The following is a 15127-nucleotide window of genomic DNA, read 5'->3' as shown; positions in this document are numbered from 1 at the left end:
CGCGCGCCTTCTCGTCGGCCTGTTGTCAAAATCAGCTGCCATTGCTGACTCTTCGGTGCTCCTTCTCTTTTCTCTATTTTCATTCGCCATGAAAGTCGTCGCGTCGGCGATCTCGTTGTGTCGTCGCGTACTCTCCTGATTCCCCTGAACGCTCCTCTTTTGCGATTCATTCTTCTCCGTTTCGTCTTTTCGTTATCGTGACCTCGGGAAAAAAATGCCAATAAAGCATCGCGGAAATTTTCTTTATGTACGATCGATCTATTGTTAAGGTATATTGTTTTGCTTAGATTTGCAGACGTTGAATTTTTTATCTTTTGAGAGAATTCAGTTTCGTGAGATAAACGCGAGAACGTGATGTATTGTATACATAAAACTTGACAAAGAGAATCTAGACTGACAAAGAATTTATTGAATGAATATTAATATATGTTTAGAAGCATTTATTTATATTCATATAGTTCACTCAGTGTCTTTATTTATAATGTTTGAGAATATGTTGCAGGCTCGGAAGACTGGAACCTCGATTTATATCAGCAGAGCAAAGAAAAGAAAACGTCAAGCTAGAATACTTATAAAAGTTAGTGTGAGAAGTAAGTGAGTGGTGAATTTGTTAAGAACAATATAGAGAGTAAGGGTGAAAGATAAGTACGAAAGTGGTAAATGCAGTGGCTGAAGAAGCGATGGACCCATCGTTGTTTGTCACATACAATCCTCAAACAAACGGAGTTCCATCGGAGTCCAAGCTTGCTACCTACATGGTAATTCATTATTTTTTTGCATTAATGGGAATAAGATTATCTCGGTATCGAATAATTATTCTGTATAAATTGTTTTATACAGAATCATCAAAGTCCTGGCATAGGCTTGAGCACAAACTCAATGACCAAGCATTTGTCTAACCTTTCTCTGGACTCACAAAAGAAGGTAACTGCCAGTCCCGAATTTGTGCCAGGAAGAGGCCTTACGGGCAGCAATAGTAGTTCGCCGAATCTCTTTAACAACTCCTACACCCATTCACAAGAAAATGTAGGTGGCACAACATACTTCTATTTTGGGAATACTGGCAGCGACGTTGTCGGATCTGAGGATGGCACTGAGGCCGTAAGTCCAAGTCTTGACTTGCTTTATTTACCTGTATTATCTGCTTAACTGATAAGATATAACGAGAAGATTCTGGACTGTTTCTTTTTATCTTTAATATTAGATTGGACCCGTGGCAACGGGACAGATTGGTTACGTCTATCCAGGCACACCTTCACATCTACAACCGGTGAAAACGGCAAAACCACCCTCCTCTAATAATTCCTCCGCTCCCTCCACACCTCCCCCTCAGGTTGCTCCCAGCTTCTTTGTCAGTGAAAGCTTGCGAATGGACATCCTGCAAAAGAACGCATTGACATTGGCACAGCCCGATATAGTACGATTTCCTGACTTACCTAATGAGGTTGATAATTATCACGAACTATGTCCTTTGGAGCCAGTTCATAAACCCGCTTCGACGGTTCTTGGATATCAAACTTCCACATACAAGGCCACCAGTATCAAGACTGGTACGCGATACTGTTTACGTCGTATTCATGGTGAGTTTAAGCTTCGACTCGAGGATCCTACTAATGAATATCACAGAATATTATCAGCTTGGCACTTCATATTTTGCTCGTACTTGGTGCTTGTAGATTTCCGACTCGCCAACACCAAGTGTATGGTACTGGTTGACATGTGGAAGCGATTGTCACATACAAATCTAGTTCAGCTGAGAGAAGTTTTTACCACCAAGGCATTCGGTGATCATTGTCCGTATTTCAGATGCACTTTCATTTATTTTGTACATCACCTATGCATACCGCACTCTTGCCGAATTAATTTTTTTTCCAGCCATGGTTTTTGTATACGATTATCACCCTGCCTCGGAGACATTACTGAATAAACATTTCGCCTCAACTGAGCTTAACGGTTACACCGATCCGTTCTCGTCGGATCCCAATGCACCACGGCCTTATAGTCATACCAAGAATACTATTCTAAGACAGCAACATAGTAGCATGCTACCGGAAAGTGTTATTTGGAGCTACATTATTCAACTCACTGCCGCATTTCGTGTTATTCATGCCGCTGGTTAGTATATATTATTTCGTTGTCCTCATTTTGTTTTCTGCCTTTCTTAAAGAATCATAAATATTTTATGATTAACTCCGTATCCATAAATCTTTAAATTTTCGTTTCGTTTAGTTTCTCTTGTTAATTTAATTCTGCATTAATTTGTCCTACGTTTTATAGGTTTGGCATACAGATGCTTAGATCCCACCAAGGTATTACTTACATCACGGACACGACTTCGTTTGAGTTGTGTCGCCATTCCAGACGTGGTCACTCTAGATGGGAACACTGCAAATCCACTTACCCTCGTCCCACATTATCAGCAAGAAGATTTAGTAGCACTTGGCAAGCTGGTCTTAGCACTAGCATGTCGAAGTCTTATCGCCGTCCATCGCGACAATATGTCAGCCTCCATCGAGCTGATTACACGTTCCTATTCCACCGACCTTCGAAATCTTATTCTGTAAGTCAGTAACTCTGACAATTGATCACTTGATTTAAAGATTATTAAATGTAAAGCTTTATCAATCCACAAAAAGAATCTTCAATATATCTCAAATTTATTATAGTTAGTATGAGCTTTGTTTATGCAAAAATGCTGATGGACAGAGCAGAAGAAAATTATAATTTCTAATTTTATTGTAATCCAATCTATAGTGACAAATTAAAAATATTTTTAATATAGTATGACAAACTTTTAGGTACTTGCTGTCAAATCAACCCCGTAAGAGTGTCACGGATCTCATGCCAATGATTGGTGCAAGATTTTATACACAGTTGGATGCCGCCCAGTTACGATTGGATGTTTTGGAGAACGAACTTGCCAAGGAACTAGAAAACGGACGATTATTTAAATTGTTGGTCAAGTTAGCAACCATCAACGAAAGGCCGGAACTTAATATGGAACCTACGTGGGCAGAGACGGGCGATCGTTATATGCTCAAATTGTTTAGGGACTATGTATTTCATCAAGTCACAGCTGATGGAAGACCCTGGTTGGATCTTGCGCATGTTGTATCCTGCTTGAATAAACTCGATTCTGGTTCGCAGGACAAGGTAATGATTCTTAACACTTTTGGAATGTGTGTACATAAAGTAATCTTAAAATGTACCATTACAGATATGTCTCATGTCTCGAGATGAGCAGAGTGTTCTAGTAGTAAGTTACGCAGAACTACGGCAATGTTTGGAAACGTCATTTGGTGAATTGGTACAATCTACAAAAGATGCTGTTTAAGGATGTGTCCTCGATAGCGCATACTCCGAACCATAAATGTGATATCATCACTTAGCGGTACTATCATTTTACTCTTTATCGCAATGCTGGAGAGTGAGAACTGTCGAATTGTGTTTGGTGATATAAGAAATAACTCAGTTTTGTATACATAATTTTGATCGTCGAATTAATTAGGTACGAACGCATTACAAATGCGTTGCATTTAGGATGTAAGATGTTAAATTTTCGGGTCTTTAAATCTTAAGGATTTATAGGGTCCTTAAATCTTTTTGGGTTTTTGGATTTTCCAGTTTGGATCTTAGGATCTTTAGACATAGGAATTTTTATTTATAATGATATTTTTGATTTAATCTCGGATTTCAAAGTGTTAAATCCGTTTTTTTGTAAATCTTTGAATTCAGCTAAACCTTTAAATTCTTATGTCAAACGATCCTTGGATCTTTGGAGTTTTGATCTCTTGGAAGTGCGAAGCGTGAGTCTTGAAGGGTATCATGTGATTTCGCGAATCAGCGAGGATTTGGATTCGCTATAAAGCCCATTACGGTACTATACAAAATTGTACACAACTTAACAATGCAGTAAACTGATAAGAAATCTTAAGACAACACCTAAACACGCTCGGTGTCTAGGATAGAGATCTTAGTTTTTAGGATACAGCATTAATGGTAAGCATTAATTTTGAAATAAATGTTTATTTTTGAAAGCAATCCTAATTAACGTTGTCATTATTTCTTCCTTATCACCAAAATAATTCTAGAATCCCGTCATTCCTTTTTAATCGCAATGTTTTTCTTATAATTTTAGGTTTTTTATTTCAGTTAGATTAGAGATTACACGCGGAGAAAGTAGGCTTGGTGCCCATTTATGTTCCTCAATATCAGAGTGTGTTGAAGTTTTAATTTTCAACGACGAAGGCTCAGTAATTAAGTTCTAATTTCATTTTGAAACGTCCTGTACGATTCTCTCTACATAGTTCTATTTCTATTTATCCAGTCGCCTTTCTCTTTTCTAGGAGGGATGATCACCATGGTGACGGCGATGAAGAAGGGGAAAGATTGGCGGCTGGAGCGGGGAGGATATGCATGGCGCCTGAGGGATGCCGGACTCCGGACTGACTCGGGGAGGGGGATGACTCCGGTCGGCGGCGATAGCGGCAGTACCAGTGACGGCAGCAACACGTAGTAGTAGCAGTCAACGGTGTCCAGGCATCGCAACGCTTAGAAGGCATACAGAACACCGAGATCCGTTCTTCATCCGACGCGCTGATTACGGTGCATCACGCAGCCGCGTTACGGAGCGGATCTCCTATCCGCAGCATCCTCCTCGTTGAGCGTCGCCGCGGCTACGTAAGCGGATAATTACCAACCGAAAATACGTTAGGAAGTCAATCAAGCTTGATCTTCTGCTTGGCATCCTTGTAGCAGGTGAGTCTTTTGCGCGAGAGGAAGAGAAGGAAAAAAGAGAGCAAGAGAGAAAGAATGAGAAAGGAGAGGAGGGAGAGAAAGGGAGAGAGAGAGAGAGAGAGAGAGAGAAAGAGAAAGAGAGAATGAGAGAGAACGAAACGCTGCTGCCACCGCCGCTGCCGCCGCCGCCCGGCGTTGCTGATCGATTTTCCGCGAACGAGTGGAGCGGAGCGGAGACCCGCCCCTGATTCTCGTCGCTCTCCTCCGACGGAACGGCGGAGATCCGAGAATTTTTTGCACTCTGTCGCTGGTCCAGCTCCCGCAGCGCGCGCGGCTGATACGGGTTGAGAAGGACCAAGGAACCAGAAATTAAAAGCGGCTTTTACTATATTGTACGCGCGTGTCTGTCACACAACGACGATCGATGCTTTCAGTATCCGCTCGCGCCCCTCATACACTATCGCTCTTTTGCTCCGTATCTTGAGTCGAGCTTCTTTATCTTCCTCTGTCTGATTTTTCATGACCCAATTTTTAGGGCCCAATTTACGGTCGGAAATCTTATCTGACTTCCCGTGATTTTTTATGGACATGATCTTTGAAGTTTATATGGTCATTGAATGACCATAAAAGTATTTTAGAGTATTGCAAAAATATCTGAAATAGTCAAAAGTCTTTTATAAATACAAGATAGATTTCGGAAGCCGAATGATAAGAAGCCGGATTTTTAAAATTGATAAGATTTCGAGTCTGTGTCGACACTTCGATAAATCCGAAGAGCGATTGATAACGAGGACCGTGCTGATTGCGAGTTCCGATGATACGGTCGACGAAATCTTACTCCTCGCTCAGAAACCCGAGAATTTTGCGTTTCCGCTTACTGTTTTTTTTTCAGCGTAGATAGGAGAAATTGCGCATTCGTCGGGGACCACCTTCGCGTTTCGGAATAAATGGCAAAATTGCAGCGAGCAGCAATCTCGAGCAGCGCGGGCCGAGACACGAAATGACGGCCAATTCGTTCTCGTTACTCCTACAGCCGCGTGACCGACGCGTGGGTCTATAAAACGGTGCAAGATTTTTTAGGGCTGTAGCAGACAAGCCGTAACCTTTTAACCCTTCATTTTCAAGCTATTTATAAGTTGTGTCGCGCGGGCGCAATGGTAGCGAGTACGGAGGCCGAGAGGTAGAGCTTGTTTCTAGGCGACGCGACGTCTAGTTTCTTGCTTTCTAGGATTTTGCAGCCGCTCTCCGCGCACCTCTCGCACACCAGATCAAGTCGACTCCATCGTCCTACTTACCATATATATACTGAAGGTAAATAAAAAGGTCCAGATCAAGTTGTGCAACAGACGGATGAAGAAGTAATGCTAACGACCCTGGTAAAATACACGGTGAATTGTCTCTATATTGCTTTTTGATCGGCCTGTAGTCGCCGGTAGAGGAGAAGAGGATAAAAGAAAGGTCGAAGGGCGGACTATTTGTGTACAACTCACATAAATCATTTTCATTCTGTTGTGCCCTGATGCTGATTGACGAATCAACAATCAACGCTTTTCAGGACGATAAATTTGTATAGCGGGATGTGCATAAAAGCCCGTGAAATCGGAGTTGAAAACTTCTCTTCTAATATCTTCTATTCTCCTGCTCTTGTACGAGTTTGAAAACAATCTAAGTTCTAAGGTACTAAAAGTTCCTAAACTTTCTAAAAAGATGAGGATTCTGAAGAACGGTAGTCACAGCAAAGTTTTCCGAAATTCCGAAAAATGTACACACACATCCCTAGAAATAAAAGTTCTCGCGCCAACAGAATTTCGTATTTTAGACAAGGAATTTGTTTGCGGTTCGAAAATTCGATTGTTGAAATTGACTCGATTCATGCGAGTAAAAGCCTTGCTTGCACTTTGATATAACACGTCTTAAATGACAGTGACATGAATCACCCGCTTTTCGCGCGTCTGTTTCGTTTATAATTCATGTCGTCAATTCTCTTATCTTTTATATCGTGTGCACAACAACGTCGTGCTTTATCTGCAAGACATATTATTATTCTTTTTTTATTGATAAATTTTTGTTGATAAATTGAACGCTCGTTCTTACATTCCTCGAACACTCATTCCGAACGATATCATATTTTTCATACAACGCGCGATACACTATCAGCTACATGACACTTTGACGTGATGGTTTTTTTTCTCAGTCTCTGCGCGAGTGTACAGTCAGCCAGACACCTGTTTATCAGGTACACAAATACCTTAACATGCCTTTTCATGCCTTCTCTGACGTATTAGGACATTTGTGTCCACATACTTATATATGATCAAGTGAAAAAATAGACGCTTTACGTTCACTTTTTAATTTTTATCAAGCATCTGCGCGTGTTTGTTCTCTCTCCGTTTGATCCGTCGAAAATAAAGATCTATTTTTTTGTAGGGCTGAAAACCTACGCGCGCGAAAAAGGAAAAACAAGAGTTGGTGTACTCGCGAGTTGGACACACGAAGAGAGTATATCTGGACATCAGCCAACGTCCCCTTGCTCTCGGACATGTTGACCGCGTGTCCCCGGTCTATATTCGACGGCATATTATCTACTCGATATCTCTCTTTTTCTTTTTCTCTCTCGTTCCGCATCTTTTTTTTTCATATTTCGTTTTCTCTCTACCCCCCTCCCCCCCTTTCTCTTGCCCATTTGTATCACGACGTTGCTGGACCGACAATAGGTCCGACGACGAACTTGAACAAGGCAACTTCCGCTCGCCGTCTCATTCGCGTCCGGCCGTTTCTGATGCGACGATAATTTTGTCAATTCCGTCAATCCGAGCGCGGACGATTTTCCCTACGGATTGTTCGAATATAAGCGGAGATTCGCGTGGGGAGGAGAGCCAGCCGGCCGACCGACCGGTGGTGGTCCAACAAGATTGCTGACGAGTGCTGATTGTCTCAATGTCGGCTAATAGCCAGAATGACTGGAAAGATGCGTGCAGCAAAACGCACGGTACGAGCGAAAGGCGTCGTCTCCAAGTTCTCTGGACTCTCGCACATCTTTTAATAGATTATATATTCTTTAATTTTTCCTAGATCCACCTCCTATGTTCTATTCTGGGACTTGCATTTTACTCTATCTGTATATCTCAGGGTCTTTGAACCATATTTGACATACGTCACAGCACCGCCATTTCAATTCTCTCTCTCTCTCTCTCTCTCTCTCTCTCCCTCTCTCTCTCTCTCTCTTCCTGATCTTAGAATCGAGTTGGAGCTTCGGGATCTTGGAAGCTTTTGAAGTCTGTGGTCTCTCCGCAACTCGTGAGAGACCCGTCTTTGAATTTTGAATACGCTTCTCAGATTTAGAGCGGAGCAGCTGAGATTATGCCGCTGCTTATTATGAATCCCGATATTACATAGAGAATAATCCATCATCATCTGCCGATGTAGAAACGCGCGACACTCGTCCTACTATCGTTGATGATTAATTAGTCCCGCGGCCTTGATGGTCGCCTGGTTCATCATCGTCGGAGGCGCATCACCTCCAATCGTGTGCGAAACGATGGCATCGATCTAAGGAGAGACCTTGAGCCAATCGTTTATGGGTTCGTATCGCCGCGCACCCTCCAATAAATCAATCTTCGGCTTCCGCACGCTGGACAGGACTGATGTGCAGACCAATCTCTTTTCGCTGGATTTGCAGGGATATTAAAATGGATTTTAACGCTATTGTTAACGTTACAGCAAAAAATGTTCTGGTTGTACCAACGAGAAGCACAAACAAAACGAATTTTGATCATACCAATCAGAATTCTGATTGTTGTAATTGAAAGTTTGGTTATCTCGATTAAATTGTTTTATAGCTTTATAAGTCTAATTTGTACTTTTCTGATTGAATCTACCAGAATTCTAATTAATTTTTTTCCAGTGATAGTTATTTTATAATTAGGTTGAAAGCTGCAACAAGGAGATATCTAACTGTTTTAATGCATAGATTTTAGTACGCTGAAACGTTTAAGAATTATCAAAATCGACGAGGAGTTTCCGCGGCTATCGCGGAAGCGTAGACGAGATTGTCGAAACGAGAACGGCGCTTAACCACCACGATCGCATACAAGCTATTCAGTGCTAAGAATTAAAATGCGAATGAGTCGCGATGACGTAAGATTTTATTTTTAGCGATCCCATTTGCAGAGCGATGCTACGACCGGGGTTAATTATCTTTTGCAGTTCTCTCGTTAAGGACCACTTGCCACTATCGCGAGAGATCGCAACGAATTGTAACGAGAACGGAGCGCATCGCTCCGAAAAGTTTAATAACCGCATCAACTGGGATTCCGCGAATTCGACGTCGACGTCGCGGCGCTTCTTCCTTTGTGCCGGCCTGTCGGTGCCTCGTGACGTGGATCGCGAGTTATCGGCAATGACGGGCCGCTTTAATAGAGATTGACGCTGGACTGGCTTTAATTAACGTCAGCGTGAAATCCAGCATAAAGAAGTCTTCGCTTCGCCGACCGCCTCGCGAGAATGAAGCCCGAATGCACATAAAAAAAATCAAAGCGCGTCATTGTAAGAAGCTTATACGTTTCTCGATTCGGTAATTTACCGTTGTTGATTCATCACAATAATTAATCTATTGATTCAACTTGAAAGGTCGTTGATTTTGCGAAATTATCAGATCCACAATCTGGACCGTATTTGTAAAGAAATATTTATCGATGTCGAAACAATCCGCTTCTAGTGCTGCGAATCTACTTTGTATAATAATTAACTATTAAAGCTGTAATTAAGAGTGCTTGATGAAACGTTCTCTTTCCTTTTTTTTCAACAGAATGAAGCTATGCTGGAGTTTGGCTCTCGTGGCCGTCGCCTTGTTGATGATTCTTACGAATGCACGAGCGGAAGCTGATCTGTGGGAGGAGGATGACAAGGAGGTGCTTGTGCGGACAGTACGTGGTACTAAGGAACGAAGTGAGTGCTTCTTTCTGTAATTAATCCATTACCCCTTTTCCATCGTGACGTTGTTTTATCGAGCGGTCGCGAATATAGACCGTCTATATATGTAACATACGTATATAAATGGCGTAATTAGAAGTCGTTCCCTGTCGATCTTAAGAGTCCCTCGGTATCCCTCCTTTCCTCCCCCCCCCTCTCTCTCTCTCTCTCTTTCTTTCTCTATTCGCTTGATCGACGTTACGTCCAATTGTTTCTATTGACGTTTCGCATTTGCTGACGCAGCATCCGGCAGCTCCTCGTCGTGCAGATACGTAAAGGGTCAATGGTCGGAATGCGACTCAAATACCAACACGCGGTCGCGCACTCTGAGTCTCAAGAAGGGCGACAAGTCCTGCGAGCAGACCAAGACTATACAGAAGAAGTGTAAGAAAGGTGAGTCCGCGATTAATGCATCGTCACAAGAAGCGAGTTCGGGAATGCATTTTAATTCGATCGTTGATCGCAGCATGTCGATACGAGAAAGGCACGTGGAGCGGATGCGCGAATCAGATGATGACGAGAATCGATAATTTGAAAGCGAACAGCGATACATCCTGCGAGAAGACGCGACGGCTCACCAAGAGGTGTAAACCAGAGACCAACACCAAGAAATCTGCCAAAGGTAATACCTCTCGTTCGATCGATTGATTTGTCGTGGCAGCCCGTTAGGTGAAGAAAATTTAAGCAGCAAGCGCGAGCCCTTGTTTGTTTTTCTGTTTCCAGGTGATCGATCGAACAAGAAATCGGGCAAGCAGTAATTATCCGCCACACAATCTCCAATCATTTCTTCTAATCGGGCAACGAAAGCGCACTTTCATCTCTACGATCCCCCACCTTCTTTCGATCCCTTTTCGCTAATTAATTGCGAGGCAGAGCACAAATTTGGATCGATCGTCGATCGATACGTTTATCATATATACTGCCTAGGAATCATTTGCATTTTGGATGCAGACGCGTACCGCGTAACTGTAAACCGTTTTCAAAGTGCGCTGCCGTCGATTAATTATTGTTAATAATTACGAAATAGGGCATACGTTTCGGTGATCACATCTGTTCTCGGCAGTAACTCGGTTATTAATCCTTCCAGGGTTTCCTTATGCTATTGTATTACTATTAATTAATAATAATTTATATCAGGTGTATGTTAGGCGTAAATTTTGACAAAAACTTAAATGTTTTGACAATTTCAACTTCCGAGTAAACATATTAGATTGGTTACATCTAAAGCAGGTCCGAGTTTGTATGGAAAATATCATGTTCGTAAGCGTATGCCTGTCGAAGAGACTCTTCTATCTAACCCATTGACATAATTTGCAACGAGTTCCCCTGTAGAGGAGTTATTGATCGTATAAAGGTATTCTAAAAATGGACGATGGCGAGATCTTGGAGGGTTAAGCCGCGCGATCAACCGAAGAATTGATTGGGAACCGATACGTAACATGTTCGAGATGACGAAAGCTGAACAGGGCCGATCGTCTAGAGTCTAGACACATAGTGATGCAGTTTGTGCATTGAATTTTCGCGAATTTGACACTCGTATCCCTCGATGCGAAATTTTTTCATGACTTGTGAATTCGGATATTTAAAGATCTGTAAGGATTCAGGAGTTAGTTTTCTTAGCGTGTTCTTGCAAAATCTGCACCACTGGTTGTTTGATTAATGAGCGTAGCACACATCATAGAGCTCCCTGACTAGCAGCAGCCGCCATTTCGGAGGTTCGCAGAGGATAAGATCATCCGCCAAAGTTGTTCTCTCGTCTTCCCGCAGCGATATTATATTATTAATATTATTAATATTATTGTTTATCACACAAGAAGCAGCAGCGACCCCCATTTGACTTAGCTGCTGATCCACTTAAAATCATGTACAATATTTGTCATACTAAACAGCTTTCATTCGATTGTCACATAAATATACAATGTTCGGTGTTCAAAGTAACTGTGTCCTGTATCATATAACATGCGCGAGATATTCCGACAATTATTACGCCGTCGCGAAGGTTCATCAGTTTAAACAAGGATGCTCGAATAAGAAGCATTCGTCCTGTGTGGTATCTTCAAAACGGTCATGATGAATCAAAAATGATGAAATCAAAAAACGAACGATCAAACGAAACACATCAAAATAACATTTATCGAGAGAATTAAAATAAAATGCGAAAAAAATATACTATATATTATTTAGCACAGAATGTTCGCGCGAGCCTAATGAATTTATCCGGAATCTTCCGCGCTCCTCTCGGCAGGACGTCGTCACTTCCGATGTTAATATTCGCAATTAACGTTATAATAATATTGTATCAAGTGATAACTGGCAATTATGGAAACTCGCCAATGAGCATGAAAATCAAACTGAAATAACTCGTCGTCTCGTCAAACATGCACGCTCGCGCGTGCAGGAAAGAGAGAGAAAGAGAAAAAGAGAGATAAATCACTGGATATCTTTTCGACGCTACAAAAATCAAATCCCTCCTCCCTGCATACAAGATTGTAATTCGTTTTTAAGTCTAGATGTATAACCGGAGGGCTCGTCGATGACAAGAAGTTAAGCTGTTTGCGCGTTTGGTATTACACGCGAGTGCGAGTTGCGTCGTGCGGATGTGTCTCGCAAGAATGCATAGGGGTAGATGAGACCCGAGGAAAGAGTATTTTTCACATACAAACATACAATAATATTTTGAAGGTATCTCTTCCTCATCTCCATCTAGATCTCCGATATATGACGGAGGCTCGGTCCTTCAGCTCCGAAAGTCGAACGAACGTCGAGATTATCGGCGAATTCTTCCACGCGTCGGATTCCGAGGACCTCCAGGAGTTCATCTAAGACCCTGTGGACGCCGTACGCGCGGAATCGCGCGCGCGTCATCATCAAGCGCCTAGTTCTAGCTCCCGATATTACAGCATATCATCATTACGCGTGAAGCGAATTTTATCGATAAACTAGGATAGCGTTATCTCCGTTTTATGGACTCTTCGCTAATTACTGTCCCCACTGATCCTCCAACCGGTGAACTCGACTTCACCGGATACATTCGTCGTTCCCTCCACCTCGAATTGCCAAGGTCGAAGCTGTGTTCCGCACCGAGACCAGGGACACATCACGGAAGTGGACTCGTTATGTGCAAAACCATTCAATGTGTCTCCCATAAACGTTACATCTATTTTACAATGCGTACTAATTGCATGCGCGATCTACGGAGATCACTCGCGTTATTCCTTTCGCAAAAGCTCCTTCCGATGTCCGGAGACCATTCCAGAAAAGCGCAATCGCTACACTTTTTATGAAATGCGCGAGTTTGCATGTCTCTAGTTTTCATAGGAATCTTACGCTCTCAACGATCGTGCAGGATTGCGGAATTTCTGAAACATCCGAATGCATCATGCAGTTATCTCAGTAATGTAAAACAGATGTAACGAGTCTCGTGCTTGACTTCTCTGTGTGAAGCTCGCAGAAAGCTCTCCATGTTTTAATCGCATTGTAACATAGCATGATAGAGAGATACATCAGTAAACCTAGAGACTAATTTTTCAGATCCTTCGATAAAATTACAGGATGTTCCGAGGAGAATGCGTACGTCGATAGCAAATGTCCGTGCTCCTTTGGAGAAACTTCGAAGCGGATTTCTCTCTGACTATCCAAGTTTTTAAAAGTCGTAAATTAAATTCTGCAAATCGGCACCTGCGCTCCGACCCTGTCAAGAAAGATTACAGCACAATTTTAATTTCCACCTTTAATTAGTTCCGCTCTGGAAAATCCCTCTCGATAGTTCTTCCAGGACAGCTTTTTGCTATCTGCGTGCACTGCACCCTACGGAATATATATAAATCATAGATATTCTAGATATTATAATAAGAGAATCGTTCAAAACTTTATTCGTTAGAATTAAAATAATTAGAGACATACAAATCACTCTTCTAATTACGGACCGTTGAGTTTCATAATCGTCGATCTTGTTGATGGTTTAATCTTGTTAGTGCAACTATAGAAATTGTAATAGGCTGCTTTGACCATTTTCATTGGTATAACAGATCGTTAAAAATTTTCTACATATTTCGTTAAGATTAAACAAATTCGATTGTACATTTTCCAAAGATGTCAATTTGTTATACAAATCGATAACTGCTTCGCAACGATTTAGATAAATAATTGTTAAATGTTATTTGTATAAATCGCTGATCGCGCGGTTGCTTCATCATGGACAGTTTCGTCATTCGGATCGTATAGCTTAGGATAGCTCCTGAATTTTGAATGTATTGTAGCTCGATGAAATCGGTGATTTTCTTTACGAACTACTATAAAAATTGTATAATGCATCTACTTACTTATTGAAATAATTGTGTAACCATTACACATGTAACAAAAATCCAATGTTGTCAATAAAAGTAAAATATTATATATACAAGAGTGATGTGATCCATTCAAATTGCATCGATCGGGATTTGCACAATTTCGTAAAAGGATCTTCGAGGTAGAAATTTTCATGATATGTGTTTTATTCGTAAAATGAATTCAATATAAAAATTACAAAAGTGCTCAATTATCGACATTATACTTAAAAAATTATTCGAACAATGTATATTATTATTAATATCAAAGAGATATGTGGACGGACATAAAAAGTTCTCTTTCAATAACGTTTTGTTATAATTTATGTATAATTCCATAAAAATTCTTTAGGAATTGCACTAATTTCCGAAAAAGGCACGTACGAGTCTATATTAATAAAAAATATATTAGTACAAATACATAGTAAATGGACGGATATAATCATTTAACTTACATGATCAATATTGTGTATATGCAATATTGCGTCTATATATGAAATGTGTGTCACAGAAAAAGCAGTTATAAATATAGCTTGGAAGTTATTTACGTTCAATTTACGTTTACAGCAAAAGTACTAATCGGCAATTTCATCTATACATTTTTTAAATGAAAGAGCTATGCGATACGAGTACATTTTCGAGACGGTGATATGTTTTCACGCCATGGAGAGAGATAGTTTCCTGGAATATGCTTTGCCTTCCCATTCTTGATCAGATGGCAATGGCTCGTGTCGTAATTTGCAGAGACGTGCGCCATACTTCAGCATCACGATTATAATGCAAACTACGAAGAGAGTCAGGCAAGCCGTGGCAGGCCAGAAAACGTGCAAGCCCATGATAAGATATTTTTATGCTGTCTGAGATTACAGTCTATTTGCAACTAGTGTCGTGTGCAATTACTGAAATAACTTGCGAAACAAGTCGCTGTGGTGTCTCAATTTTTAAATTATATAATTGATTTCGTAAAAAAAATAAAAATTATTCTTTTAATATATGTAAAAGCAGGTCAATACATCTATGAAAACAATGTTGGTGGTGAAAGTGTACAGTAGCCAAGGCACAGGCTTTACAATGCAATAACTCGGTGCAAAGGG

General features: G+C 41.1%; 3 protein-coding genes across 9 annotated transcripts in view; 2 read left to right on the top strand and 1 right to left on the bottom strand.

Moving 5' to 3' along the window:
- Positions 1–4034, top strand: part of PAN3 (Poly(A) specific ribonuclease subunit PAN3) — a 6436-nt gene extending 2402 nt beyond the window's left edge. For 2 of the 6 annotated variants that reach the window (XM_018454374.1, XM_018454372.1), the window contains exons 2-9: positions 503–758; positions 841–1101; positions 1205–1580; positions 1677–1793; positions 1876–2115; positions 2278–2560; positions 2799–3153; positions 3218–4034. In XM_018454374.1, coding sequence (XP_018309876.1) covers positions 681–758; positions 841–1101; positions 1205–1580; positions 1677–1793; positions 1876–2115; positions 2278–2560; positions 2799–3153; positions 3218–3334 — 1827 coding nt within the window. In that variant the 5' untranslated portion in view covers positions 503–680 and the 3' untranslated portion in view covers positions 3335–4034. Of the gene's footprint in view, positions 1–6; positions 270–490; positions 759–840; positions 1102–1204; positions 1581–1676; positions 1794–1875; positions 2116–2277; positions 2561–2798; positions 3154–3217 lie in introns of those variants that run through there. The other 4 variants (XM_018454373.1, XM_018454376.1, XM_018454375.1 and 1 more) reach the window with 4 other exon arrangements.
- Positions 4035–4527: 493 nt separating this feature from the next.
- On the top strand, positions 4528–12366 carry LOC108726678 (uncharacterized). 2 transcript variants are annotated; one of them, XM_018454389.1, is made up of 5 exons: positions 4528–4758; positions 9545–9684; positions 9952–10101; positions 10175–10330; positions 10432–12366. In XM_018454389.1, exons 2-5 carry the CDS (start codon positions 9546–9548, stop codon positions 10464–10466), a joined length of 480 nt encoding a protein of 159 aa, XP_018309891.1. In that variant the 5' UTR covers positions 4528–4758; position 9545; the 3' UTR covers positions 10467–12366. The 2 variants fall into 2 exon arrangements, with proteins under 2 accessions (XP_018309891.1, XP_018309890.1); XM_018454388.1 differs by lacking the exon at positions 4528–4758 and adding an exon at positions 9249–9310.
- A 2049-nt stretch (positions 12367–14415) lies between these two features.
- wrm2 (wurmchen 2 transmembrane micropeptide) lies at positions 14416–14879 on the bottom strand. The gene has a single exon (XM_018454543.1). The coding sequence runs from the start codon at positions 14867–14869 to the stop codon at positions 14690–14692; it is 180 nt and encodes a 59-aa protein (XP_018310045.1). The 5' UTR covers positions 14870–14879; the 3' UTR covers positions 14416–14689.
- Positions 14880–15127: the final 248 nt, after the last annotated feature.

This window comes from Mycetomoellerius zeteki, unplaced genomic scaffold (assembly GCF_001594055.1).
Source record: "Mycetomoellerius zeteki isolate Tzet28-1 unplaced genomic scaffold, Tzet1.0 scaffold433, whole genome shotgun sequence".
Lineage (NCBI taxonomy): Eukaryota > Metazoa > Arthropoda > Insecta > Hymenoptera > Formicidae > Mycetomoellerius > Mycetomoellerius zeteki.
This window is presented reverse-complemented; position numbering and strand designations above follow the sequence as displayed.